General features: G+C 33.4%; 2 protein-coding genes across 2 annotated transcripts; one reads left to right on the forward strand and one right to left on the reverse strand.

Moving 5' to 3' along the window:
* Window positions 1–27,052, forward strand: LOC132700023 (larval cuticle protein LCP-30-like). Its single transcript, XM_060667075.1, has 6 exons — window positions 1–132; window positions 191–276; window positions 24,070–24,388; window positions 25,740–25,982; window positions 26,490–26,601; window positions 26,660–27,052. The coding sequence occupies exons 1-6, from the start codon at window positions 90–92 to the stop codon at window positions 26,907–26,909; spliced, it is 1,053 nt and encodes a 350-aa protein (XP_060523058.1). The 5' UTR covers window positions 1–89; the 3' UTR covers window positions 26,910–27,052.
* LOC132700024 (uncharacterized) lies at window positions 4,877–23,092 on the reverse strand. The gene is made up of 15 exons (XM_060667077.1): window positions 20,391–23,092; window positions 16,492–16,772; window positions 11,875–11,972; window positions 10,514–10,654; window positions 8,664–8,792; window positions 8,371–8,610; window positions 8,190–8,318; window positions 7,822–7,951; window positions 7,641–7,763; window positions 7,488–7,577; window positions 6,068–6,191; window positions 5,755–5,973; window positions 5,606–5,697; window positions 5,369–5,458; window positions 4,877–5,311 (listed from the first exon to the last, which is right to left on the reverse strand). Exons 1-15 carry the CDS (start codon window positions 20,440–20,442, stop codon window positions 5,252–5,254), a joined length of 1,998 nt encoding a protein of 665 aa, XP_060523060.1. The 5' UTR covers window positions 20,443–23,092; the 3' UTR covers window positions 4,877–5,251.
* Window positions 27,053–27,951: the final 899 nt, after the last annotated feature.

A 27,951-nucleotide genomic window follows, 5' to 3' on the forward strand; every position in this document is an offset into this window, starting at 1 on the left:
TATTGTTGGTTACCATCTCACGCGATCTTAATACCTTGTACTTAACTCAGTGTGCTTCGCATAAACGAACCGAACTAGCAACTGTTTCTATGATGTCTCAACAAAAAAAAGTTTGGGCGATAAGTGAAGATGGTAAGCGAGGAATCATTGATTTTCTCAAAGTTGATAATTTGCTATCCCCGTGTCACAGGAACCATCGAATTCATCTCGGTGACGTCAGATAAAGTAGAGGAAACAATTTCAATGATGAGGGAAGGATTTATCAAATGCGAAAACGTATGTAATGTAATTGGGTTGGCTACTCGACCTCAACTCTTTCCACATGTCGAGCAACTTTTCCGTTACTACATACGGGATGGCGTCTCGATCATTGCTGTTGAAAAGGCATCCGAAAAAATCGTTGGGGCTCTAATAAATAAAACCTATTCGGTTAGTTCTTTTGCATTCGAAATAATTACTATTACTTACTATTTACTTACAAAATTGCGGTGGAAAATATAATAAGTTGCTGGGCATTTCAGTTTATTCTAAATAAAGCCAACCCTCGCTATGTTCTTCCACATTTCGTTTCTCAAATCTGCTTGAATTAAATTAATGTTAATTTGACATGTTTATTTTCAATTGCAAAATTACTTCTGAACTGCAGATAAAACTAATAGAAATAATCTAATATTATTGAATATTTCTTAAATTGTTAAGGGAAAACCCACCTAAATAATGATTTTTTAAGAACTAAACGGGAGAATTTTATATGAATAGAAAATATGGGGGTTCGAGACAGATTTTGAAAGAATAGCAATGTTTTGTAGCCGTATTTTTATTAAAATTAATAAGACTTGAGGGTCAAATTTATAGTCGTTTCTTGAACCTTTATTTTTGCTTAAATCGTCTTTTAAATGAAATTGACTTCAAGAACGCTTTAAAAGACAAAAGTTTGATCCTAAGAAAAACATAATGATATACCTACTGAGTTTGATTTTAATGTGTGAAACAAAATATGCATGTCTTTATCGTAAACCATCCTTTATTTGATTGTCCAGTTTAAACTCGTCAAGTTTTGAAAATTGTCTCATGAAAAATATTCGCTGGTGTTTGTTGTATTTAACTTTTGCAATTTTGTTATCATATTTAATTCAATAACTGAAGATTGGCTTATTAATAATTATTCAAACTCGGTCTATGAGTTAATCATACCAACCACTTATATTAAAACTTTGCTATAAAATGTAGAGTGGAGCCAATATTTGGCCCTCTAAAAATTTACGTTTTACAATTTACTATACAATTTACGGTACATATATAAATACATACTTATTTTTTTATATTTTATATATTAATTATATTTTTTATCGCCTAGCATAAAACATATAAAATAGAAGAAAAAATATTGAAAATCACAATTTCAGAAAATTATCTTAAAATCTTGTTTTATTTAACAATGCATATGAGAGCAACGTGTTATAACATTGTATATCAGGAATAATATAATAATAATAATAATAATAATAATAATAATAATAATAATAATAATAATAATAATAATATTCATAAAGTTTATTCATCAAAATAAATGTTAACATAACGTACATAACAAAATAATATTATTAATTATTATGAATTAATAATAATTTTAATTTTAATTATTATTTATTATATAATTTTTTGCTTGTTAGTGCTTGATCATACTTAATATAAATATAACCACAGGAGGCCATTTTTTCTACCTGGAATACAGTCACAGTTAAGTTTATATTAATTATAATCGAAATAAAGTCACAATGGTTTAAAACGATTTTTAAATAACGCTAGCAAACACCTTATGAGTTGCTAATCTGCCTGTAATTTGAAATTTTTCACGTACAATTTTTTGGGTCAGTAGTAGAAAACTACTCCCGTCTGTAAAATACCTAATTACCCACCGATCAAGCGTACGGGAAGTGTCACTTTACCACGTCAGTTTCGTTTCCCATGAATCCGAACAACTTCGGGCATTTCCGGGATTTTACCGCACGGATTTGGGAGAAATCGGATGATTTCGGAGATATTTCCCACGCTTTGAATTTTGACGTTTGTCAATTCCGACAGAAATGTCAGTGAATGTATTTGTGTTTTACGAAAATGTACCCAAAAACTAACGGTCGTAGAAAAAGTATAGTATGCAACACGTTCGGTAAACTTTTTAACTCACTCGTTTATTAAACACTCGCTCCGCTCGTGTCAAATAAACTCGTGAGTCAAATGCCGTTTACCGCACTTGTTGCATAATATACTATTGCTAATTCGGATCACTACACAATCATTTGTATCTCGGGTATTCTGTTGATGTGTGATACTTTCAAGTTTATTTCTCTTTGAATCGAAGTACAGTTGACGGGTGTCTAGTATTCTGATTTCATTATATTAAATGTGAGTAGGGTATAACCGATTTTTATTAAGTATTAATTTTAGCACCGACTTTTGTAAAACGTTTCTTCCAAATAACAGTTTCTTACTTCTCCCCAAATCCACAATACCGTAATTTATTCGCGATTTAAGGAGGGAGTAGTAGACTTGTTTAAGATAATGAATATTTAAGTAATCTTTAAGATGAGATACATAACTGTAAATCTTGTTCAATTAGCCAAATATTTAATATGTTTGTCCCACCTTAGATGACTATCAATAATTATGCACAAATATTTTGCAGAATCAGTCTTTAGAATGTCATAATTGTGCTCCAGTTTAATGGTTTCAAAGTGTGGTAGAGTATTAGACTAAGATGCAGAAGGAAGAAATGTTGTCTTAGTGTTGTTTAAAGTCATACTTAAACCACTTGCTAATATTGCTAAAATCTCGTTCTGCAATGCAAGTTAATTCCAGTTTTCTGCGGTGTCATCTGCAAAACTGAATATAGTTCCTTCACTATAAATATCTAAGATATCGTTTATATAGATTGTGAACAGTATTGGAGCCAATACCGTTCCTTGTGGAACACCGCATGTGACGATTCTTGTTTTGCTTTTAACACCATCAATATTCACAAATTGGTTTTTATTTTTCAGATAAAGGTTTTACGCACTACCCCTAAATCCATATTTTTCAAGTTTTTTTATTAATTTGGCATGACATACTGTGTCGAAGTCTTTCATACGATCAGCGGAAAACGCACAAGGAAGCTTGCTTGGTATCTATTAGCATTATAAATGTGCGAAGTCAGATTAAGTAGTGCATAATGTTGGTTTTCCAAATTTTTCGATCACCACCTGTTAATTGCTAACTTTATTCAACAAGTAATAAACAACAATTTTATTTACCAAAATCATCCCATTAATATTACAAAAAAAAACCCTTTTGTAGATTCGTGGTCCTAGTTTTTATAATACGTTGCCAGAGAGCCTTAAGAATTTATCACCTGAAAATTTTAAAACACAGATAAATTAGTTGTTTTCTTTCTTAATTTAGTGCTCCAGTAAAATGTTTGTTTAATGTATTTTCTATTTTTAAATGTAACCTGTCTTTATACTTCAATGATGCATTCTTTTTGCGAATTTTATTTAATGATTTTTTTATATTATAAACCTAACAATGTAAAAGTTGCCTGTGTAAAGGTAACATAGAAAATGTTATGTACTGTATTAGAACCGGCTCAAGAGTTTAAATATAATAAGAAATTATTTCGACAAATTTTAAAACCCCGCGCAATGGAAACTACCACCTTTCTGAATTTAAGTTATCCAAATATTTTCGGAACGTTGTCCAATTTCCGACGACTTGTTGTAGGCCGAATTAGGGCTTCATCAGACGTACGAGAAGTACCACGGCACATCGCAGCACCCCACGATGGTCGCATTTTTCCAGTTTTTACTCGAATCGCAAGCCGGATTAGATTATTTTAAAGAATATCACGTGGACGGCCTGATGGACATGGCGTTCGTAGGGGTACTTCCCGAGTTTAGAAAGAGAAAAATCGCGTTGACGCTATTTCGTGTATCCCTCGAATTGGCTACGTTGTTGATGAACGGCAAAAACGTAAGACACTCGATAGACGGGATCCGTTTGCCTTTGGAGCCAGCACCGAAAATATGTGTCGCACTGATGACATCTGTCGCTACTCAAAGGATTGCGGCGCAGTTGGGCTTTAAAAGGCTCAGGACCGTTAGTTACGAGAATATTTTTTTCGAAGGAAAGTCGTATGCGAGCGCGATCAGCGACGATACTTTCGGATACACCGTGGATTGTAAATTGTTAAAATAACAAAACCATTGTGAAACAATAACTACTAGTGTTTTGGATTGGATTTGTGGAAGATAAAATAAATGGTCTTTAAAATTTCAAATGCTTGTAGTTTAGTGTGAATAGCGGGTGCAATAATTGCACATATAAAAAAATAGCAATTTTTAATTAATTTGAATATTTTTTGTTTTAAAAAGAGAATAATACAATTCAATATGTAATTATAAACACACATCACTATAAATTTTGTAATAAGTAGGAGAGTTGGTATGAGTTATCTCAATATCTCGGTTTTTATTTTTCTGAATCACTAATTTTTTCAGAACTATTATTTTGAGGATCTGCCACTATTCCACCCTGTGAGCGATATGTTAATTTGACATTTTTTAGTTGAAAACACCTCAGCAACACACTCCCAAGCTATGGCAGTGGGAAACCCTGTATATTGAGCGGATGCCCGAACCGTTATAGTTCTAATTAAGTTACAGTAATTATACAATAAATTTGCTTGGCCACTAACGCTTGCATAAAAGCCATTCATCAAAATATTTGTTTATGTTATTGACGTTACTTTGCGCACCAGATCATTGGAAACTTTCATATCGTTTGTTTTTAGTAGTAACTAAATGGACCAATAATCCGAATTTTGCATTTATTTATTTTCTATATCGACAATGTATAATAAATATATTCGCTATACTAAACAGCCTTGCCATCTTTAAGTAGGTTACATATTAATGCTACTACGTTGCGGCAGAAGTATTTTACAAATACCCTGGCTTTGTATCGATTCAATGTAAAACTTTGGGTCCAATTACAACGAAACAAACCAAAAAATATCTTATTCTAACCGCTAACGTGACGTAAGATAAATCTTTTCAACATCAAAACAACGACACCTAATATTTTTGTTAATATAACAATTTTGCTTAGGCCTTAAAACATTAAAATCGACGATATTGACGTAACGCCAAGTGACATTTAATCGACATTAAATTCATTTGCATTGTTCTTTGCTGTCGCCTTCCCGACATTACTCTTAAAAATAATTTTCATTTCTCAGTCTTTTTATAAATACTGGCTCATTATCTTCATCCTCCTAAAATAACAATTTGAAAACATGTTACAAAAAATATCGCGGTCATATAAAACTTACAGCAAAATAAGATGGCGCCTCTATTTCCACGTTTCTATGAATTCCACCCTCTTTGCATGTTAGCCAGTACGTCTCCATAAGACCTTTTCCCTATAAACAAAACCAAAAGTATAACAAGCTCTAATTGCTTATACTTTTTTGTTTGTTTATTCTCAGTGGTCTATTCATCGAACCATTAAATTTTGCCCAGAAGAACTTTTTTCGAATATTAACAGAGGGGTACTCTAATTAACTTACCTTCACTTCAACCATTCCGCGTTCTTCGGTGCGAAATCCACCAATGGCATCCAAAGCTTTCTTCATCTCTAAGCTTATGTGAATTTTAGACGCTATAAAAATGAGAGTTAACTATTTTTGACCTGGATTCCTATTATTATTTTACTGACCTTCGCCAGTAGATTCCATTCTCGATGCCGTATTGACGGTATCACCAAATAAACAATATCTGGGCATTTTGGAACCAACTATGCCTGCTACCACGGGTCCAGTATGAGCACCCGATCTGATTTGAAGTTTTTCCGATTTCCGGTGAGGAATCTTAAAATGTTTCGATCCCGCCAAGAGATCCAGAGCCATGCTGGCAATTTCCGCCACGTGCTTGTTACCTGGAAATAAAATATTTTTCGTTACTAACGTCTTATTCCCGCAAAGTTCCTCAAACAATGCAAAAGAGGAAGGTATGCAGTAACGCTCTCTTACCGTTTTTTACGGGTAATCCTGAAGCGACCATGTAAGAATCGCCGATAGTTTCAACTTTATAGACGTCGTAACATTCTATTTTGGCATCGAACTGCTTGTAAATTTTATTTAAAAATGTTACTACCTGAAATAAGTTTGAGTCAGGAGTTTAGTATTTGCATTTCAATGCAGTTTGCATCGTCCTATTTGAGAGTTGTTAAAAATCCAAACTTTCGATAACATATAATATGTTATTGGAAAATATTGCGCAACATGAGCAGATAGCACTGAACAACAACAACAGACCTAATTTTTTATATTTGAGTTCATTTAATGTAAAATAAGGCAATATTAAAATGGCAAAGTAAGGTAAACGGTATTTTGACGTACTCTCGTACAAAAAGTATAATATGCAGCACCTTTGGTCAACACTAGCGTCTCAAACTTCCATTGGCTAAAATGCTATATTATGCAGCAAGTATGGTAAACGACATTTGAGTCATTAGTTATTTGGTACCAGCGCAGCGAGTGTTTAATAAACGAGTGACAGAAAGTTTACCAAACGTGTTGCATACTATATTTTATCTACGACCGTTAGCTTTTGGGTACATTTTCGCGAAACAACACCAATACATTCACTGAAATGACCATCAGAATTGGCAAACGTCACAATTCAAGCCATGGAAAACATCCGATTGCGCCCAAACCCGTCCGGGAATATCCCGGAAATGCCCAAAGATGCTCGGATCCGTGGGAAACGAAACTGGCGTGGTAAAGTTACGCTTCCCGCGCGCTAGATCAGTGTGTAATTAGGTATTTTACAGACGGGAGTACAAAAATATATTTGAGGACTACATAAATTAAAAAAGTTCAAAGTAAATGGCTGGGATGTGTGGGAAACGAAACTGACGTGATAAAATTAGGTAATTTTTCTACTCCCGTCTATCTAGCGTGCGGAAGGCGTCACTTTACCACGTGAGTTTCTTGTCCCACGGATCCGAGCCACTTCGGACATTTCCTGGATTTTACCGCACGGGTTTGGGAGCAATCGGATGTTTTCGGATATTTTCGTTTATTAAACGCTGTCAAATAATCTCGTGAATCAAATGCCGGTTCCGCGCTTGTTGCATAATATACTATACTAACGTGACAATGTAAGTTCGAAAGGCCAGTATTGGCCAAAATCAATCCTTGTGTACCTTTAAAGAAACATGCAACAACAAATTTCTCCAAACACTCGTTCGTTAATGGAACTTGTTAAGTTATAAAACAGTTTCATTTGTCTGGCATTACTGATCTAGCAAAAAAAAAATATCCATGGAACTTCAAACACAGAAAAGGCAAAAAGCAAATACATATCTATATACTGAGTTTTTTTTGGTTTGTGTTTTGGATTTAAATTAAAATTTTGCCTAGGCAATTCTGCCATCTATGGACTCACCTCCAGTGGAGTGCTTATCGCGGCGATCTCAGTAAACCCCACTATGTCGCTGAAATAGACCGTAACAGAGGCGTAATACTCAGCAGGAACCTGTCAGAACGTTCAATTTTAAATCGCTTGAGGCGAAGTTTTCAGTGTTTACTCAATTAATACCTGCCTTGTTTGTTTCAATTGAGTCGCCACACTCGGAGGTAACATTTGAAAGAGAAGGAGGTCACTTTTTCTCTTCTCCCTTTTCAGCTCCTTAGCCTTCTTAGATAAGTTTGCCGCGTATAGCTAAAATTGACACCGCAAATAGAGATAGATGGGGCGGTTTGCTAACCGTCAGCCTAACCTGAATGGTTGCCACAGCGTTATGGACCAGCCATATAATGACCGGCGATACGGCTAGTACTACCACCAGAATCGCGATGCCCAACGCTTCTTGGTGGGCAGCGTCTTGCAAGTTCTCGTGGACGTAGTCTCTATAAAAGCCGACAAACATCTTAAATAAAGAACTGGAACAAATTTATTGCTCCCTAGAACTGATTGATGTGACACTACGATTTTCTGGAGGTACGTACTTTGACAACCTTGATATAGATAATGTCAAATGGTGTTTCCATTTGAGTGCTTGAAGAGGAACTAATCGCGATTGGTCTTTGATCATCATCAGGGTGGCAAGATAAAGTTTAATGACTTGCGAAAATTAAAAGCTCTTACCCAATTGTAACTCTCAATGATCTCTGCAGTTTCCTCAGTTCGTCGATGTACAAGGCAATCGAATCAAAATAATTCAGTGCCGAAGTGTAATTTGCGTTTATCTGTTCGTTGCGGATGATAATGTCATTACTGAAATCGAACACACCCTTAAAGTTTTATTAAGCACGGTGCATCCGCTCACTTTTTCTTAATGTTGCCGTACTCGTGCATTGTCATGGTCAAAATCTGGTACTCTTTTTTGAGTTTGGGGACGTAGTTCAGCGAGGTGTTGAGTAAGTCCCGCGCTATCGAATCGTGTTGGATGTAACTTATGTAGTTTCGGCGTTTCAAGAAGCCTTGTCCAAAATAATTCACCCCGTAAACACTTGCCACGCCTGTACTCTCTATACTTTTCAATAAATTTTTGAATGCCAGCAAGTACCTGAAAATTAAGTTATTCTACAAGTATGGGGAATTTTAATTTGTAGCAACTACCTCCAGACGCCGCTGGTATCTGTTTCCTTGATTTGTTGCGTCATCTGTTCAAGCATGGCCGAATTAACTGAAGTATACCACGATAAGACGTCCGTGATAGTAGTTTCTTCGGATTGCTTGACCGTTTGCCTGAAAAATGAACTCAAACGCTCAAAGAATCAATTGATTCTCTACAAAACTATACTTATGCTGATAATATATTTACTTTTAAAATTAACATAGAAAAATGTTGATAGGAGACCCTTTCTAGCAGTTAGACTTTTCGGGAGAGTTCGCGAATTTGAGAATTTTTAGTTAGAGAAATATATTTTTTTAATTTAAATTTAAAAAGAAAGTTTTATACAAAAGGTGTAGGCTTTAATGTGTAATTTATATAATGTTCTTATATACACATTTATGGTGATTTGAAAAATATAGTGATGTCGTAGTTATTTTTTGCATTAAGCCCAGAATTAGCAAAACAATAAAATCGTTAGTTACTTTTCCATTCATCAACATAGCGTCACGCCAATGCCACGTCCTTTATTTAATTGTGGCAGTTGTGGCATATCTTGACATTTAACTAAAAATTCGAAATATTGTCATTATTGACCAGAAGATAAGCGCATAATATCCAAAATGATATTCAATCGCGATTAACAACATTTTCGAGAAAAAACTTGGCAGTGCGTTTTAAATCCTGATGAAAAATTCAATTTTGTTTTATATTCCTTAGGAATCTTCGTTCAATGACTTGTTTAGCCAAATAGGTTAATACAAGTTTTTCATTATTTTTTAAAAATGCATTACCCGACAGAATACCCGACATAAAAATGATTGTGTAGTGGTCCCAGTGTGCAAAAAAACTGTCAAGCAAAGTTTTTCAACTACTTACTCAAAAAACTTAAAAACACTGTATACGATAAAAATTTCAAAGTAGTACTAAAAAAATATTTTATCATTACAGACGGATTAGAAATTTATAAGGTGTTTTGCTTGCGTTATTTGGAAAATCGTTTTAGTTTCAACCGCCCCCCCCCCCCCCCTTCAATTTGACGTTATGTGAACATTTATTTTGATGAGTAAACTTTATTATGATTATGGAAAAAGTTTTGGAGAGGTTTGAGAAACTTAAAAAAAAAGTATCTAGGACCCATGATGGAGCTCATGCAAAGGGCACTCGATTGAATCTAGCAAATTCTTATACCTAATTCAAACAATTTTACGATTATTTGCGATCCCCATATTATCAAATAAAATAAGTAGTTCACCGACATACGTTGGTCGTCTTATTTTCTAAGAGAGGCATATATCTTGATTTTTTATCCATATTTGACGTATCCAAGTGTTTAATTTCAGGTAGTGGGTATCATCTGACTATGTGTAATCGAAATTTCGCTGCTATTTGCCCCTTGCCCTTTGGAAAATTAGACAATGGGGCTGAACTGGATCACAGATGCAATAACAGTGGAGATTAAGCGAATCCTGTAATTCTCAACGGTTTCAGTTCAACCTAATACGGTCGAATTAACGAGTTGAAACTGAATGTTCACGCCGCAAAGGGTCTATTTGTCTGAATTCTGAATGCTTAACTATCCTAATGTACTTGTACAAATCTACTAAAGACGTGGCACCCCAAATTAATCGCGCCAACATCATAAAGCAATTATTTCAAACTAATTTAAATTTAAATAATTTCTATATAGCGGATGCAGGAGAAACATAAATGAGATCATCGAATCAAATCCGCGTCAACAGAAATATAAATAAAAATATTTAGGTGGTTCGAAACAATCCCGAATCGTTTGTAAATTGTAATTTCAACGAAATATTTATGTATTTAAATGCAAACGATCGATTTGCATACTCACCGGAATGTTGTGAGGTTCTTCAGAAACGTCTCTCTATCTAAATATACCTTCCTGCCGTCTTCAAAATGTAGCGTTAAAGGCCAGAAGCTCATGTTTTGCAATGCCTCGTTCGTTAGTTGAAACCTTTGCTCAAGATTTGTCCTGAAAGATATAAAGGTAATTAACCTTTATATCTTTCACCTTTGGTTAAAAGTTCAGATCTAGTAGTTAATAATTATATTAATGTAATGACAGTATTTACTTAAAAAAACTTACTTAAGTTACTTAAACTTAAGACCTAATCAAGAAACTAAGTGGTGGGAAAAACTGTGGTATCCGGGACGATCTATTGAAGAATTTTAAAAATTAATGGAAATAGGAGGGGAATAGGAGAATTCTAGAAAAGAATGATGATGTTCCATAGTAATGTATCTAGCCGAGATATGTGGGTGGAAAAGTATATGAAAAACACTTAAAGTGAGTGATACAGCTTTGAAGATAAACTACAGAATATGTAGCATGAAAGAAAACATTAATGTGGAAGAGCATGCAAGATAGGAACAGAAAGCTGGAGAAAGTATGTTATGTTTAAAGTATGAATGTAAAAATAATAAAAAAAGGTTTATGAAAGAAATTGCAAGTGGCCAGACACACTGAGAAGACAAGCTTATGCAAACGGTTGTATGTATGAATGTGGAACTGAGGATATTGAAACAAGAAAACGTTAGCTTAATAAAATAAGTGCTGTAAAACGTAAGGAAAAAAGAAGTGTACTCGAAGAAAGAAACCCGATTGCAACGGCTGTTTAAAAAGTAAATAGGACAGCTTCATTGGAAAATGGTTTTATTAATTGGTAATCCGTTTCCTAACTGGGAATCATTGCAACTATTGTATAGTGTACTTCTTTTTTTCCCCTTCTCCGGGTCATTTATAGCCATATCAATACTAAACACCTATTTTTAAATAAGACGTATATTACATTAAATAATATCTTAAATAATTATTTTCTTTCCTAAGTTTCTAAATTTTGGTGCTGCTTCAATACGCTCTGCTTCTATTTTCAGAATTTTTCTGATTTATAACCATGTAAAATAATAATTATTAACACTAATAGTTAAACCATATTCTCAACTGAATATGAAGTTGAAAATTTTCAAAATACCAGTAATGACTTACAATTTTCATCAGTATCACAAAATATTCAACAGTAAATTAACAGACCCAAAATTTCTGCTTGAAGTTGTTATCAACAATATAAACCATCTTTCGGCTTCGTTTTAGAAGTGATTTTGCAAGGGATAATTTAACTCATTTGATACAAAAATATGTAAAAAAAAAATCAAAATGTCAAAATGTGCAATGATACGACTGAAAGTTCTTACCGATAGTGGGTCCCATTCGTGTAGACAAAAAATGCCACTTCCGATCTTTCCAATTGCATTCTAGTGACTACTTTTCCGAGCTCCGTTGCAGCTGTTACCTTTTGAAAATAGTTATCGTTAAACTTTAATTTCCATTTATTATACCATCAAAATGATTAGAAAATTAACACAAGCACAAAAATTTGTAACCCCGAAAATTAAGTTATTTGTTTTCCTGGTAACCAAACTTTAGACATAAAGTGTTAATTAGGAATTTTTTCGTACCACTGAAACTAACCAGAATTAATTCAAATTTGAGGGATATCCGGAATAAAATGAATCACTCGGGCAATACATTTTTTCTGTGAGATTTTGATCAAAATTTTGATTCGATTCCGCCAAGGTATTTCAAAAATACTTCCAATTTACCAAATTTAATTTGACGCACAAATGTCTTTTCTAAAGTGACATCATTTTAATTATAATTTTTGTGTATTTAAAAAAGAATTTATCAAAAGCAAGGTTTTAACCCACTTCATAAAAACCAAGCTTTTATACTATTAAACATTATAAATAGTGCTCATTTTGCTGCAAATTTTCGGCACTTCTACTTAACCAATCCCTCTACGTTCTTATGTGTTTGTGTTATATTAATATTTACCCCATTTCACGCGAAATTTCCATTTTTATGCGCCTCTCCTATAAATGAAAATGGAATATAAATATTTGACGATAAAAAATATCTAAAGCGGTTTGAATTTCTAACGTTATTGCCGCCCGGCTTTTTTTAAAAATCCACTTCAAAAGATTGTTTGTATGTAGGCGACGCGCTCTCATTTGAGGCAGTTTTATTTTACAAAAGCGGTTTGATAAACCCAGATCACGTTTAAACGAATCCACAAAATTAATCATCCGATTGAATAAATTCGATTTGTTTTGATTTCGTTTGGTAAGTCTATCCGCCTTTACGTGTGCTGTGAATTTGCTTTGACGTCACTATATTGCCCCACGATAGTTCAGAGAGCAACAAAATTCCCAATCATGCATTGGATAATATAGGGTTTCTACGAAAAGTTTCAATTAAACTAACTACCACCATAGTCATATTTGTCATAGTAATTGCACACTAATTGATAATACGCTATATGCTTTTATTTAAAAAAATATTAAACAAATTCTTGTACACAAATTATTCGTGAAGCTTAGCAGTTTTTCTGCTCAAAATAGTACATTCACTGATCTAAACTAGAATGGCAATTAGGGTGGGACGTCAAAAAGAAAAATGATTCTTTTTTTAGATCTGACACATAAAAACTAGATGTTGCTACCTCCAGTTATCTCTAGAAAGTGCTTATAATGTTCTTAATATTAGTCTCATATATAAATAATCATATATTATCATCAATGTGGTATTTAAATGATGAACTTATCATTTTATCACTGTTAAAAAATTTGAGATCGATCAAAAGATCATCAATTCGATTATTCAAAAGGATTTGAATTTGTTCAAATATTTGACCTACCATTTGATTTCTTGAGAGTTATAATAAAAATGAAGAGTATTTCAAACAAACCAAAGATGTAATTGACGCAGCAGAGCGTCGATTAGAGTTGGTCTCTGGAATATAATCAGTGTTTGACGAAAAACTAAAAACGGTTTCAATATTTCAGCAAGCTGTCAAAGAACATCGAGGACTATTTGCTGAATATAATAAAAGTCGATTTATATAACTAAATCTAAAAAATGTACATTTTTCTATTAATACTGTATTAAGGTATAAAATTTCATATGGTGAAATAGAATTCTTTTTCTATTAATGCATTTATTGATATTTTATAAGACAGAATTTTTTTCTCATATATATATAGTGAATAATCTCAAAATTTACTAAGTTATTGAATAAATAAAATAAATAAAATAAATGGTTTGAGTAATTGATAAACCACAGATCATTAAATTTCCCAATAAGAATAATTAAAAATATTTCACGATAATTATTTTTTAGTGTCACCTCGGATATCTTTGAAATCATTCGATTTATAAAAAAAGTATAAGCGACCATTTTTGTAGAATTTTCAATCTCACTATTGATGGGAAGATTTGTTTGACTGTTTTTTCCTTGATTTTCAGTAAACAATATATGTAAAAAATAAAGAGCATAAAAGTACATAGATGGTAGAAAAAAAACATACTTGACATATTTTTTGGAAAAACTAGACATATTTGTGCGCATGTTTTAAGCATTTTCTGTGCATAAAAATCCGAACTGCACTCATTAATAATATATACCTGGTAAATACTTTCTAGAGGTAACTAGCAAGTAGTTTTTGGGTGTCAGATCCAAAAAAAATATTTTTTTTTGATCCACCCTAATGGCAATGCCGAAATAAAAAGGAAAGATATATTTTACGACAAAAAAAGATTGCTAGTAATGGGGATTGATTTATTTATTTATAGAAACGGGAATATTAATTAATAATCAAACAATATTATCTTGAATTACTTGTAAAAAATTTAAATTTATAATAATCTATAATAAACAAATTGAGATGTTCACTTAAAAAATCAAAATATTTACCGCGAAATTTGCTCACAAATCGATACCGGTTATCAATAGTTAAACTAAATATAATAATTATTTTGCATACATTTAAGTTCGGAGAGTTTTGCACTTCTTTTTAGGGGTAGAAATTATTGTTTTAGAAATATCTGATTCTATTTACTGTCCAGTTACAAGTGGCGAATGAAATGTGATTCGTCGCTTAGTATATTAAGCCAAAACGTCCTCGTTCGACCATTTACTTTTCCGAACCGTATTCGCCTGAAACCTGACCTGCTATCTGTTGATGAGTTACTAATGTAATTAAAAGAAAACGAAATTCAGCGAAACTTTCGCTCTTTAGACGGCACTAATTACACTTTTGCGTTAGCCTCTCCCCAACGCCGTTCCATTCTTCATCCTCGGTAATTTTTGAAATTGGAAAATTCTCAATGCCAAAAGTTAAGAATTAAACGAAGCTAATATTAGTCATCAAAGCGCCAACGAAGACGGTCAAAGGTTCCACTGTCTATGTACTAATCACGATTAATGTTTAACCGTTAAATTGTTAATCAAGGCGATGCATTTTCTCTTAAGCGACCTGGATTCGACTGAAGATAAATTCAATTTAGGTGGCATTATACAAGTGCTGTGTTTCTATTAGGACGGCAACGCGTACGGAGTTGAAAGTTTGGGGTGATTGGAATTTAATGTGTTCGGCCTTATTGAAAGTTTCTATTCCGCCAAGCGGCGTTTTTTAAAATCAATTTCGCTCCAACAAGATGAAAATTAATCAACTTCCCACGTAGTTCTGTTGTCAATCAAATTAAACTACCGTACCAAACCCCATTAACCAATATGCCACCTGTATCCGCAGAGAAGTCAGTTTAGTATTTTAAATGCATTGTGGCTTCATTTGCGGCATTTTTGCTAAAATATTTTGACACCATCAACTTAAAAGGCAACTTTTGCAGATACGGTGTCATATTTATATTGGAAATATGGACCTAACGAAAATTCTAAGCTCGAAGGGAAATTTAATAGGTACTTTTTGCACCTTTTTTTGTGAAATCGACATTTTTATTTTTGCACTCTGCTGTTCTGTTTTATTGAAATTATAAATTAAAAGCAGGGGCTAACTTTTTAATGATCAACTACCAAATATAGTTGCGGACAGACCTCTCAATTTAGAAAACAACTGGCTACTAAATTTTTATTTTTTGGGGCCATAATTTAATTATCTGTTTTTTTAGCCTATTAGGGACCTAATATATTCCTGAGTTACATCTCGTATATTGGATTCAAAAAGGATTTAAGATTAGAACCTCCCACAGCAGTGATAAATCGTTGTTTTGGGAATGTATTTTAAAATGAACAAAAAAGAAACTAACAAAATAAACGCAGTTCTATTGCATTGAAAGCAAATCATTTCTAACCTAAAATATTTACTATTTCCGAAATTTAAGCTATTATCGGGAACTTTATACTTCCGTAAGAGCGGTTAGTAACGGAAAACGTAATTTTTATCAAATTTCATAAATACATAAAGTCCTCCAGTTTTTTTATTTATTCAATAAGATTGAACACGAAATAATGTATTGGTTGATTTTATTGATCTAGATGATTCTCGTTAATGATAGATGATAGTTTGATCAAACTTAATTCGTTGAAGACGAACGAATTAACGGCACAGGTTATCTACACAAAACTCAGCGTGTTCCATAATAGCAAAACCACTTACGTAGCAAATTTCTGGAATAAAACAAATTTATTAAAAAGCAACCAATACGGCCCTGTCCCGGCAAAAAAACATAGAAACATTGAAACAGTTAAGCAATAGGGACCGGAGAACGGAGTGCCTAACCCTGTGTGTAAATATGTGTACATAGGCGCCATTAGCCACCAGCTGGGTATTTTATTACCATAGAAAACACATGTTTTATTGCGGTGTTAATTTATATGCCTGGCCGCTTTTATTAATTGGGTCGAGATACTATCGACTTCTATCCATTTTCTTGCCCTTATTACAGAGCACCACTTAAACTATAGATTAAAATATCATAGCCAATTTGGTAATATACTACGACTGATAGCGAACCTGGTTCTCGATATCCATACTCTCCCGCCTCAGTATCACTATATCGTTCAGCATGATAGAAGTTTGAACTATCAGCGCCATTATGGGAATAAACGGCAGTACCAACATCTGGAGTAGGTGGAGTTTTCGCCCTCTGCCATCGGCGGGGTTGATGGATTTCGCGCAACAGTATCCTCTTGGTGCTACCTGGGAAACATCTTCTGAACTCAAGGACCGTAGCGAGGAGTCGTCTCCTTCTGATATGTTATTGGCGTGGTTCTTCGAATGATTGGATGTCATGTCTGGAATAAGTGTTTTATTGTCTAACCAAGTTCTGATTTACAATGAAACAGCATAGTAACTTGAGGGAAGCAACCCAAATGCTAAAATGAATTTGGTAAATAATCTAGGATCGAAGAATGTTCTGCTAGATTCATCGAAACAACTAGTGAAAATAATTAAAACAATTCTGTTAAAATAGCCAATCCACTTAGTAAGGAGGGCTAAAAATTAGGATGTTCAACAAATTCTTATCTCTACTCTTATGGTAGTGCCAATTCCCGATCTAATGTCAGTTGATTTTATTGACCTAAAAGCCTTGCAAGTTTCACTATACGTACGTATTAAATATTAGAAAATATTTAAAAACTTAGTCATTGAATAGTGTTTTAACACTAACATGGATAAAGAAGAGAAGAAACTGATGTGTGAAGTCAGTGTCAGTGTCAGTGAAATAGAAATTAGTTTACATATATCATAGGTTACCCTCCTATGAGCGCTTATAGCGGTAATTTTAAAACTCTCCTTTATAACTCACATTTTTCAATATATCTTAATTTTATCACTCTATAGGTACTTGGTAACTGGAATTTTTTAACCTCTGTATAATATAAATGTCAACAAAGACAACATGGCTGTTGTATTAATTAATCTAATCAGTTCGTTGATTGAGAATCTTATATGTTACATGTAGTTTGGTCGCCAGTAGATGGAATCTCGCTGAAAAACGGTTTTTGAAATTTATTGAGGTTCCCAAAACACATTTTTCACACTTTATATTGCCACAATGGCTTGACGTTATGGCATTAGATGCTTAATCTCCTTTAAGATCTAAATTTCCCGTCTAATAAAAAGGCGTGTTATTGGGAAAGCTGAAACCAATTAATGGAATCTAATAATGAGAGCGACAGCTTCTAAATTGTTTTTCAGTTGGAAATTTATATGAAATGAGCTTGGAGGGGCGATCAAGTGACGATTCGATTTTTCAAAAACGCGGTTTATTTAGCCTGGCAACAAGTACAAGGCACGAACCTAATTTGTCAGGGGATTTTTAGCAAATCTGATCTCAATATGCCATTTTTTACTAAGTGAGTAAAGTTCTGTATCATTTGAAGCCCTTATTACTCTATGCAGGAGTTCTTTTTGGGTGGATAGAAAAAACTTCTGAATTTTGGTACTCCAATTTTATTAAAAAAAAACAAATTATGTTCCAGTGTATCCAATCAATATAGAATTAGATAATCAATAAGTAAAATAATAAAAAATTGGTCATAAAATTATGGAGATACTATTTTCTTTAATAGTGCTACTCTTCTTCTTGTTCTTCTCTTTCTGCTTCGTTTTTGTAAATTCCAAAAGATTCAATTCGAATTATTTCTTTCTGTTTATCTCCAGTAGCTTGAAAAATGAAAGGCATGGAGACGGTACTTTTAGCTGGCTATAAAATTGCCATCATATATGATATTTTGTTAATTCGTAAATTAATGTAAAAAAAACTCAAATTTCGACTCTAGTTATGCTTAGGATATATTTTATTGATTAAACTTTATAATACTGTTTTTGCTACTGAAGAAATTAAAAATCATTCGATTGTTCGGTAAATGACTTAATGAAAAATGGATAAAATATTTATTTAGCGAGACGTGAAATTAAATTTTAATTAACGTTAACACAATGACAAATCCGATTTGCATATTTTTCCAAGAGTCAATCAGAAAAAATTCAGGGCAAACCAACGGCGTTGGTAAGGATGTGGATCAGGGACGCTTTTAGTGAATATCACATAATAAATTCATTCACTTTTTAATTTAATTATTTATAATCTGATATCTTGAACAAAATAAGTCAAGGCAAAAGAAATATCTGCATATAATGGATCAGAAGCTACCAAAAATCAAGGCTAGAAAATGATGAAATATGTTAAAGATCTAATAATCTTAGATACAATTTAAATTAAGAAACCCGTTTGAAATGAAAAAGTGTTAGGGGAGATATTGTGCCAGTCAACGACTCCATGATGTCGAAGAAATTTGTATTACTTATTCGCTGAAGGATTCTTTTATGAAAAATAAAATGTGAAGACATCTGAAGTGAAAATAGCCTTAACAGATGGAACAGAATGGCTACTGATCGAAGAACCACAAAATCCACCTAAAATAGGCGGAAGAAGATCATAATAATAATCGACTAGACCTTAAACTATGCTATTTATATATCTATCTCACGGATTATGGAAATAGAAAACCTACAAAATAATTTTTAGTAGAAAAATGGGTTTTTCTACTCCCGCCTGTAAAATACCAATTGCACACTGATCTAGCGTGCGGCAAGCGTCACTTTACCACATCAGTTTCGTTTCCCATGAATCCGAGCCACTTCGGACATTTCCGGGATTTTACCGCACGCATTTGGGAGCAATCGGATGTTTTCGGAGATATTTCCCACGCTTTGAATTTTGACCTTTGTCCATTCTGACCGTCATGTCAGTGAATGTATTCGTATTGTTTTGCGTAAATGTACCCAAAAACTAACTTTCGTAGAAAAAGTATAGTATGCAACACGTTTGGTAAACTTTTTAACTCACTCGTTTATTAAAAACTCGGGAGGCAAATGCCGTTTACCACACTTGTTACATAATATTACTCATGTTCCAAATACTTTCAGGTAACTAAAACCAGTTCCTCTAGAATTTGTATTTGCGATGATTATCTCGTTCTTACATTAAGGTTATGCTATATTGTAATACCATGAAAAGGGGATAAGGAGTTTTCTAAAAACTGCTGCTACTAATAAGCGTAGCTCACATAATTTTATCGACTTTTGGATTGAAAAAATTAGCACCTGAAGGGATAATTGGCAAAAATAGGCCAAGGTGGTTCAGGCTGATTAAAATTATGTTAATTTATTATAAAAATGAAAATGAAAAATGAATAATTAAAATTAAAATTAAAAAATAAAAGATAGTTTCAAATGGAAGTTGTAGTAAGAAATCTATTCTTATTCCTTTTTTCTTCAGATTCATTGGCCACCTTTAGACCCAAATCGTTTGTATCAAATGCATTCTAACTACAAATAGTTTTGTAACATTATATTAGAAACAATGACCAATGGATTTAGAGTTACTCCATCTTAAACCAAAGTCATAAAATCAGTCATGAAATAGTTTTACCATTAAGTAGTTTTTATTCTTGGGTTAAGACAAACGTCACTTCGTTACGCGAAACATTAAAAGATCATTTAAAGAAGTGGTTTGAATTTGTCGACAATCTATATCTAAATAAAACAGAAAAACGGGCAATAGAATTGTTTTGGGCCAGCGGTCTCACATAATATAAACCCCTGTTTGGTAAACATCTTTGTGTATCCGTCCATTCATCGAGAAAAGCTAAATTGATATTGATGAGGGATCCCAAAGTGAAAGAACGTGCCCCTCCATTTGGAGACAGCGGACAATTCTACCAAAAAAATGTTTTTTTTTTCTAATATTAGCTTTATTTCAATAAACAATATTTTAATAGGAAATTGCATTTCTTGTAGAATCGTCATCCCTCCAATTTTGTTACAAATCCACTTGATTAGTTTATTGTTGAAAAACAAATTGGGTATAAATAGAGGGTGCATTTACATCGAAACCTACTTACCGACAACCCGCGGAGATTTATTAGAACACACCACCCGACTCTGGCTCTTCATTTGCGATACGTTTGACTCTATTTGCAGAGCGTAACAGGTCGCTTCGGGGGAACGTTTTGGCGGCAACTAATCAACCCCGAACATGTGCTCTGATCGAAATACTCCGCAAAGACTTGCCTCCTGCGTTATGCGCAATTTGAGTTAATAACGCCTGTAACCAGGTTGCTCGCAACTTACACACGGGGAATTTTTTTCTCTCCAAACATTTCAACGGCTAACGGAATATTAAAAAATTTGGTATCCGAATGGAAATCATGATGGTTGACCCGAAAGAATTGTTTTGTCATTTTTTTTGCTGAAAATTTGGATGTGATATTTTAAAATTTTTGTGTTTCATAGTCCCACAAAAATATGTATTTTGCAGAAGAAACTCACTTGGGAACTTTGAAATAGTACATCTGTACATATATACAAAAATGTTATTTACTACCAATCCGATTTTATGGACTTGGTTTAAATTTGAGTAATTTTAAAACCAAATGTTTTATGATTTGTTTGAAAATTAAAACCTATGAAACGAGTATAGCCAAACCTATTTCATATCAAATCAGAAGTGACGTCTTACTAAACATGATTTACCAAGTACTCAAGAAAAATTTTGAATAGAAATGATATCAAGAAATCAGAGGTACACTTACTAATTGAAAAATTACAAAATCTATTTTACATTTACGCATTCACTGCAGGTAAAACATTACATAGTTTGATTTTGACACAACAAAACGGGGAAATATGTTGTAGAACAGTTGGGGTAGGATAGAGAAGTTTTGAGAATGTCAATAACCATAAAGAAAGTCAGTCAATTTAGTAGTTGTTTCGACGACTTCGTCACATTTGTTTTTCTTTTTTGTCGGGACGTTGATTGATGATTTTTTCCACCAATTTTTGCCTGTTAACTCACTTTAATGTAAGAGGAATAATAAAGTTCTTTGTCACTCGTTTTAATCGTGTACTAAATAAATTGGTAAAAGTGGTATAACCTTGAATAAGTTTATGCATTTGGTCCAAATTCCTCAGCGATGTTCGATATATTTTCGAGTTTCGGCGATAACTGCCACTCCTCTTATTCGCGCTCGAATAATGCGAATTCGTATTCATAAATTAGTATAATTTTTATTTTATTAAAATTATCTAGGACCTTGGCTATTCTTCGATTTCAAGTTATGAGTCACTAAAAAATAACGTGGCAGAAAACAGCCAATTTTATGATGTTTTAGTAAATAATGCAGCACGAATTGATTTTCTACCTTGTGGTGTCAAATATGTTTGTATTTGAGTAAGTTGCATTTTCAGATACCAACGGGGAGAAGCTGTTGCAAGGCACAACAACTTTTAATTGATAGATTAGATAAAATTGTACCTAATTCTCTCTATGCTCTGAGAAACATTATTTCGCAAAAGTATGCAGAAGAAAACTTAAACTAAGTATATAGTAGTTCAACAAATTATAGGGACTTATTCTGCGTTGCACTGATGGAACCTTTATTTTGATAATATCATACATCGGCACTTTCGAATTAAAATTGCGGGACACAGTGCACACCTAGTGAGTCCAAACTAGACCGCAAAGATCACGGCCTCATAATGCATATAGAGAGATCAGAACTATTCCTGAAACAATTAATAGTTCAACCTGCCCTTTGCCTAAATTAATATTGTAGTCAGTTAATTTGTTTGTTCTTTGGGACACAACCAGGATAAAACCACAACAGTATCTTCTTAATAATAAACAGTAAGTAATGTGTAATGTACACAATCTAATATAATTCAGCGCAAGGTTGTGTTGTCAACAAAAGGTAGGAAAAACTCACATTAAACACAGGGTCTGTAAAAACCACCGCCAAAACCAATCTTGTAAATGGAGAAGAGAAAGAGAAAATAGGAAAAGTATTAAAAAAGAGAATAGAAACTAGAAAGATTACAGATGAGTGGTCAAATCCAACCAACAAAAAATACTTTAATTTTAAAGTTTTAATATATCTATTTAAAACTCTTAAAGAGAATTAAATAATCTTCAATTAAATAATAATGTACTTCTTCACCGGTTATAGGCACAATTGATACAAACAAAAATGGGATAGCCCAAGTTTTTAATATTTTGATATACAGTATGCTCACGAAATTTTTTTTTAATACCCAGTGGTGCTAAAATTATCTGTGGTGCTAAACGAATCAATAAAACACGCTATATCTTGGAAATTAAGTAGGGTTTACCCACTGAGTATTAATGACTTTGAATCGCCTATACAAGCAAAGTACATTCACTAATCAAAAACTCTATAATTTTTGTGATAAATGCTTATTTCATGGTTCCAATCTGCAATGGTGAGCGAATGTAAATAAGTCCGTTAATGCCGATTTTTAAAACAAAACAAAAATCAACAGCCTTGATCGGGAGTTCCGGATTACCGAATAACCCAAATCCCAATAAATATGTAGGATTACCGAAACAGATTAAAATTTACATAGCGTTCGCATTTTATTTGTCAATCTCCAAAAGTGTTCTATAATCTTGTTGTCAAACTATATAATTTCGCAATTTAAATGCAAAAATTCGGAATTGTCTGATCAGGTAGGAACTTATATATTAATGTGCCAGAACTGTTAAAAAACAGTCCGGCATCCTAGTGCTCTAAGTTGTGAAATACATTTGTCAGTAATGAAGCTACTAGTGAGTAATTTTTTTAATTAACCTTATGCAATTGTTTTGAGTGCATTCTGTTTTAATAAATATTGATCGGTGTTAATATACACGTTATGGATTAAGTCATTATTTAGGTCAGTATGATAGAAAAATTAATCACGTCGTCTAGTTGATCATTGTCGCATTGCTATATTATATTGCCCAGCAATTTTGAGTGTTGAGAAGACAGATTCTTCACTTTGTCCACAAATTGTACAAACTGCTCATAGCGGTTGAAATCCACTATATTTCAGAAAGTACTTTATACAGAATTTTTGGGTAAACCTATAAATGATTCAATTCGGATATAAAGCTCTTTTAATTTTTTAAAAATTAAGTTGTATTATATACGTTTTTTATCCTATTTTTATGGGTTTAATTTGATAAATGCCACTTCAGTCACCAGTTTGATGTGGCTTGAGCTGAGTGCATGTTCAATGATGATTCAGTGATGATAAAACAAATACGAAACTCTTAAGGGGGTGATTCCGAATTCAAGAAGGAGAAGAGAGGATTGAAAGAGATTACCCATGGTTTTTTTTGTAAAACATACGATAATATAGCCAGCAAAATCCCCAGATTTAACCCCTATTGATTTTTTTCTTGGAAAAATTTAAGGCGCAAGTCTACGACGCTATCTCAACATTTTAAAGGACAAATTCAGTATGCTTGTTTTTACTTGCTGGAAATAAATTAATGTCCCAATAGAGAAAAAGCAAACTTTTCGTCATCACAGGTGGTGATCCAATAGAGACAGAGAAAAACGTTTTAGATAAAAGTTGCATAAAAAACATCATCATCAACGAAATTTGCATTTGTGTTTTTCATTTAACTGATATAGGCACAAGACTCCAAGTCAGAATCGCCTAGTACAACCGCTAATATTTATTAGCTCGATTGTTGAATGCTACAGCACTAACTGAAAGTTATGATGTGAAATTTAGATAATTGCCGCGGTATTGGTAACTGCCTGTACAACTCAACGCATCAATCGGTACGTCAACAGCAACTTTCCCTCATCTTTCGGAAAGTACCAACCCGTAAACCCTAGCCCTGCCAGCGATGGCAATTATTATAGTGGGGGGTATAACGCTAACGCTGGACAACAATATGTAGATAATAGCGGTCGGTATGTCCACGATCCTAGTGGCGACTACGATCCTGCGCTTCACCAGTACGAAGGGCGATACATCCATGACAATTCCGGTGATTATTTCCCGGAAAAATATGGCGGGATTGTTGGAATTGGCGGAAACGTCGGAGGTACATTTTTCAGTTTTCGACTGTAGTGTTGACCGTTTGCTCGAATGGGAAAATATTCCAAAAATGCAAAAATTGCATCGATATTACTTTAAAATGTTTTGTACTAACTAGGGAAACATTTAAAATGTTGCAGTTTGGTATCAAGTAAGTAAGTATTAGGTAAAAATGTATACTATTAAAAGAACCACAGTTCACAGAAAATAATTTCGTAAGTCAATGTAACAAATATGTTTAGTATAAAAAATAAAGTTTTGAAAATGACCGAGGCCGAATTTTTAAAAGGTCACTCTGATAATTTACCTCTAGTAGATATGTTTATGGTGACATCTTACACATAAAATACCGAAAGTTTTTCATTTGCTGAGGTTCGCGATGTTAACGCTAACAGGTATAAAAAACAAAATTGGAATATCAAGAGTCTCGTCCAAGATGTACAGATGTACGACAACTGAAAAGGATAGCTAATATTATTATTATAAAATGATATGGAGGGTATTCCACTTAAATCACATATAGGTATATAAAATACAACGACAAAAATTTGAATTTCAAAATCGATTGTCTTGCGGAAAAATATTTATATGAACTTTTTGTTTAAATATGAACCAAGAAATTATTGGCTAGGGACGAACAAGTTGTTGTCTTATAGAAAAATATTTTGCCCGAGAAGACTGAAAATTTTCGAACCCAGTTTCTAGGGCTTTCCACTGAAGTTTCTAATGACTCCCCATGGTCTTCCATATTTTAAGGATCTCCATAAGGAAAAAAATCTAAGCATATCAAAAGATCTTGCATGCAAATAGGTTTGACAAATTCCAGCAAAAGTTCAATTTTTCCTTAAGGCAAAATATAATGTCTTCTCACACTGCTGAAAAGGTAACTTTAAGCTCTTTCCAAATTAGGCTTACTAAAAAAAAATAATTTTATATCGGTCACTCATAAACAGAACACTCTGTGTTTTCCTGGCCCTCCCTGCTCTCATTGTCACTAAGCAAAATCGAAAAGCTGCAGAACGCACGATACCAATAATTGAAAAGATTAGTTTACAAGCAAAAGCGGAATTGTCGCATTTTGTGAAAAACTCAGCCATACGAAATAAATCAAACAAGTTTTGCTTCGATTCGGCAAATAACGACATTTAAAAACGCTATCGCCAAATATTAGTTGGTAAACAATCCGCATTCTCGTATAAGAAACGGAGGAGTATTTTATTGCTTTAATATGCAAATGTATAGAGTTTAATATATTTTATCACAATACGTTTAGCATAATCTGTTATGATTACTTTGACATATCGGTATTTATTCAATAATAGATGTTTCGGTGAAAAAATGGATATTCTATTTATCAGGCCAGTCGACACAGAACAGATTTGCACCAGGCGTAGGCACCAACGGACCCGCCTCCTCATTTTCAGCTCCAGGGTCATCCGGAGCTGCATCTGAGGCTGCAGCTTCTGAATATGTATCACAATCTGGAGCTGTGCCTGTTGGTTACCGAACATCTGCGTCACAATTCGAAAGCGCATCTGGATCCGTATCTGCAGGAAATGGTGGACAATACGATCCAAGCGGATCTCAGAATGTCGTATCAGGTAACAGGCATTTCGAAAATTTGCTCTGCTCTCTTAATAAGCCGAGGAGGTGAAAATATGGTTGGTTCTTTTTCAAAGGTGATATATGTTTTAAAGTATTTAACCTGCATTCATTCAAAATTGACATTCTTATTTCTTCGATGCAAAAAGTGTAAGCGACCTAATTAAATTTTCGTATTTTTTCTAGAATTACAATAATTATTGCTCTTAATACTATTTTGTATATATAAAATATAATTAAAAATTTTTTTGGAATATATATATTAAACGACATGTACCTATATATAATAATGGTCCCTATACTTAACGCCCGATTGTGTATTGTTCTATAATATTCTATCTCTATTATGAAATTACAGGAAAATAACAATAATTATAATAAAAAGGAAATACATTCGTACTTTTGATGCCAGCTTTCTAACAAATGTGATCGTACTGTTTCGAATGTGTTTGTAAAAACAATCTGTAAAAACTGGAGTGTACAAATAATCGATTATATTGACTAAGGGTCTGCATATTCCCAATCGCCAGTCAACTACGGCAAAAACTATTATGATAACGCGAGGTGGAAGATTTTAAGGCAAGAGGGAGGAACTGACGAGGATGGTTATCACTACTTGTAAGCTTTATTTATATATTGCACGTCGTGGGAACACAATGATGAGAAATTTTTTTAGATACGAAACCGAAAATCAAATTTACGGCGAAGAACAGGGAAAAGTTCACAATAAGGGCACGAATCAGGAAGCCCTTAGGGCAAACGGAGCTTTCCAGTATGTGGGTACCGATAACCGGCTTTACAGAGTAGACTACGTAGCGGATGAGAACGGGTTTCAACCAGCAGGAGAACATTTGCCGACACCACCCCCAGTACCGGAAGCCATCGAAAGATCTCTCGCTTATCAAAAATCGATCGGGCAAATCTAACCACCGTAATATTTTGTATATAAAAGCGCTTTTCGTAATTATCGTACTCATCGCTGTATGCTTATATAAACTGTATTTATTGTTTATAGCTTATTCCTCGTTAATTAAATAGGAGAAAAACATTGATTATTTCAGTTCCGGTGCGATGCTTCACAACACCCTCTTCTGCCTTCAACATTTTAGTTCTGGCGTTCTTCATCTTCAAGTAAAACATTCAAAATAATATCAAATTTTCAACGATTTCCAACAACTGCAATTTTTTAAAAATATTTATTCCTAGTAACATATGGTTAATACCATGGGTTTCTGGTGGGCGGTTTCTCATCTGACAAAATTATTCTATTCATGATAAAATACCTTTAGGTAACGCAAATATTTCTAATGAATACAGAGAACGAACCGCAGTAGCATTAATAATTCAGTAATTTATTCAGAGCAACGGATATTTCCTTTTATGGAGCGCAAATTATTCAAACCAGGTTAAATTAACATTTAAGTGTTTAACGGATAAAATGTATATTGGTGTAGTATATTCCAAAATGGTAACGATTGTAGTAAAACTATTGGAACTCCTGTCTGTCTGAAAATAACTAACTAAATAGATATGTGACTTATCAAGCACATGACAAATACATCACACTCTGTTCATTAAAATATACTGCATCACGAACATTATATTTTAAAACCTTTGTAAAATTCATATTATTACATATAAAGTTAACATTAGGTGGAATTTTATGCTATGCTTACAAATCACAGGTTGATTTCTATGATGGGTCGAGCAGACATAAATACATCATGTCAAAATCAAATATATATAACAATACGAATAGGGCTACCATCTTTGTTTACCTTCAAGATTAAAGAGCTACGATGGACAAACCATCTCTGAAGACTATTTAGTCCCCCGAAGTCGTCAAATTGCAAGAAATGTGATGCATTTTGTATTCTTTATAACACTGATCAATACATGACATCACAGTAAGAAAGCTGTGAGAATAAGACTCTCGCAAAATCTAAGCTTAACGTCAACAAAACAAAT

Source organism: Cylas formicarius, unplaced genomic scaffold (genome assembly GCF_029955315.1).
Source record: "Cylas formicarius isolate icCylForm1 unplaced genomic scaffold, icCylForm1.1 PGA_scaffold_3__17_contigs__length_32017465, whole genome shotgun sequence".
Lineage (NCBI taxonomy): Eukaryota > Metazoa > Arthropoda > Insecta > Coleoptera > Brentidae > Cylas > Cylas formicarius.

Bases quoted from the DNA above. Each gene is read 5' to 3' on its own strand.
- LOC132700023 (XM_060667075.1), top strand. From the start codon at position 90: ATGATGTCTCAACAAAAAAAAGTTTGGGCGATAAGTGAAGATG. The intron at 25,983-26,489 runs GTAACAGGCATT...ATATTGACTAAG, and splicing joins ATCTCAGAATGTCGTATCAG to GGTCTGCATATTCCCAATCG. The intron at 26,602-26,659 runs GTAAGCTTTATT...AAATTTTTTTAG, and splicing joins GAGGATGGTTATCACTACTT to ATACGAAACCGAAAATCAAA.
- LOC132700024 (XM_060667077.1), bottom strand. From the start codon at position 20,442: ATGAAGAGCCAGAGTCGGGTGGTGTGTTCTAATAAATCTCCGCGGGTT. The intron at 7,952-8,189 runs GTAAGAGCTTTT...CGGCTTTTATAG, and splicing joins TCATTGAGAGTTACAATTGG to AGACTACGTCCACGAGAACT. The intron at 6,192-7,487 runs GTGAGTCCATAG...AACTTATTTCAG, and splicing joins CGATAAGCACTCCACTGGAG to GTAGTAACATTTTTAAATAA.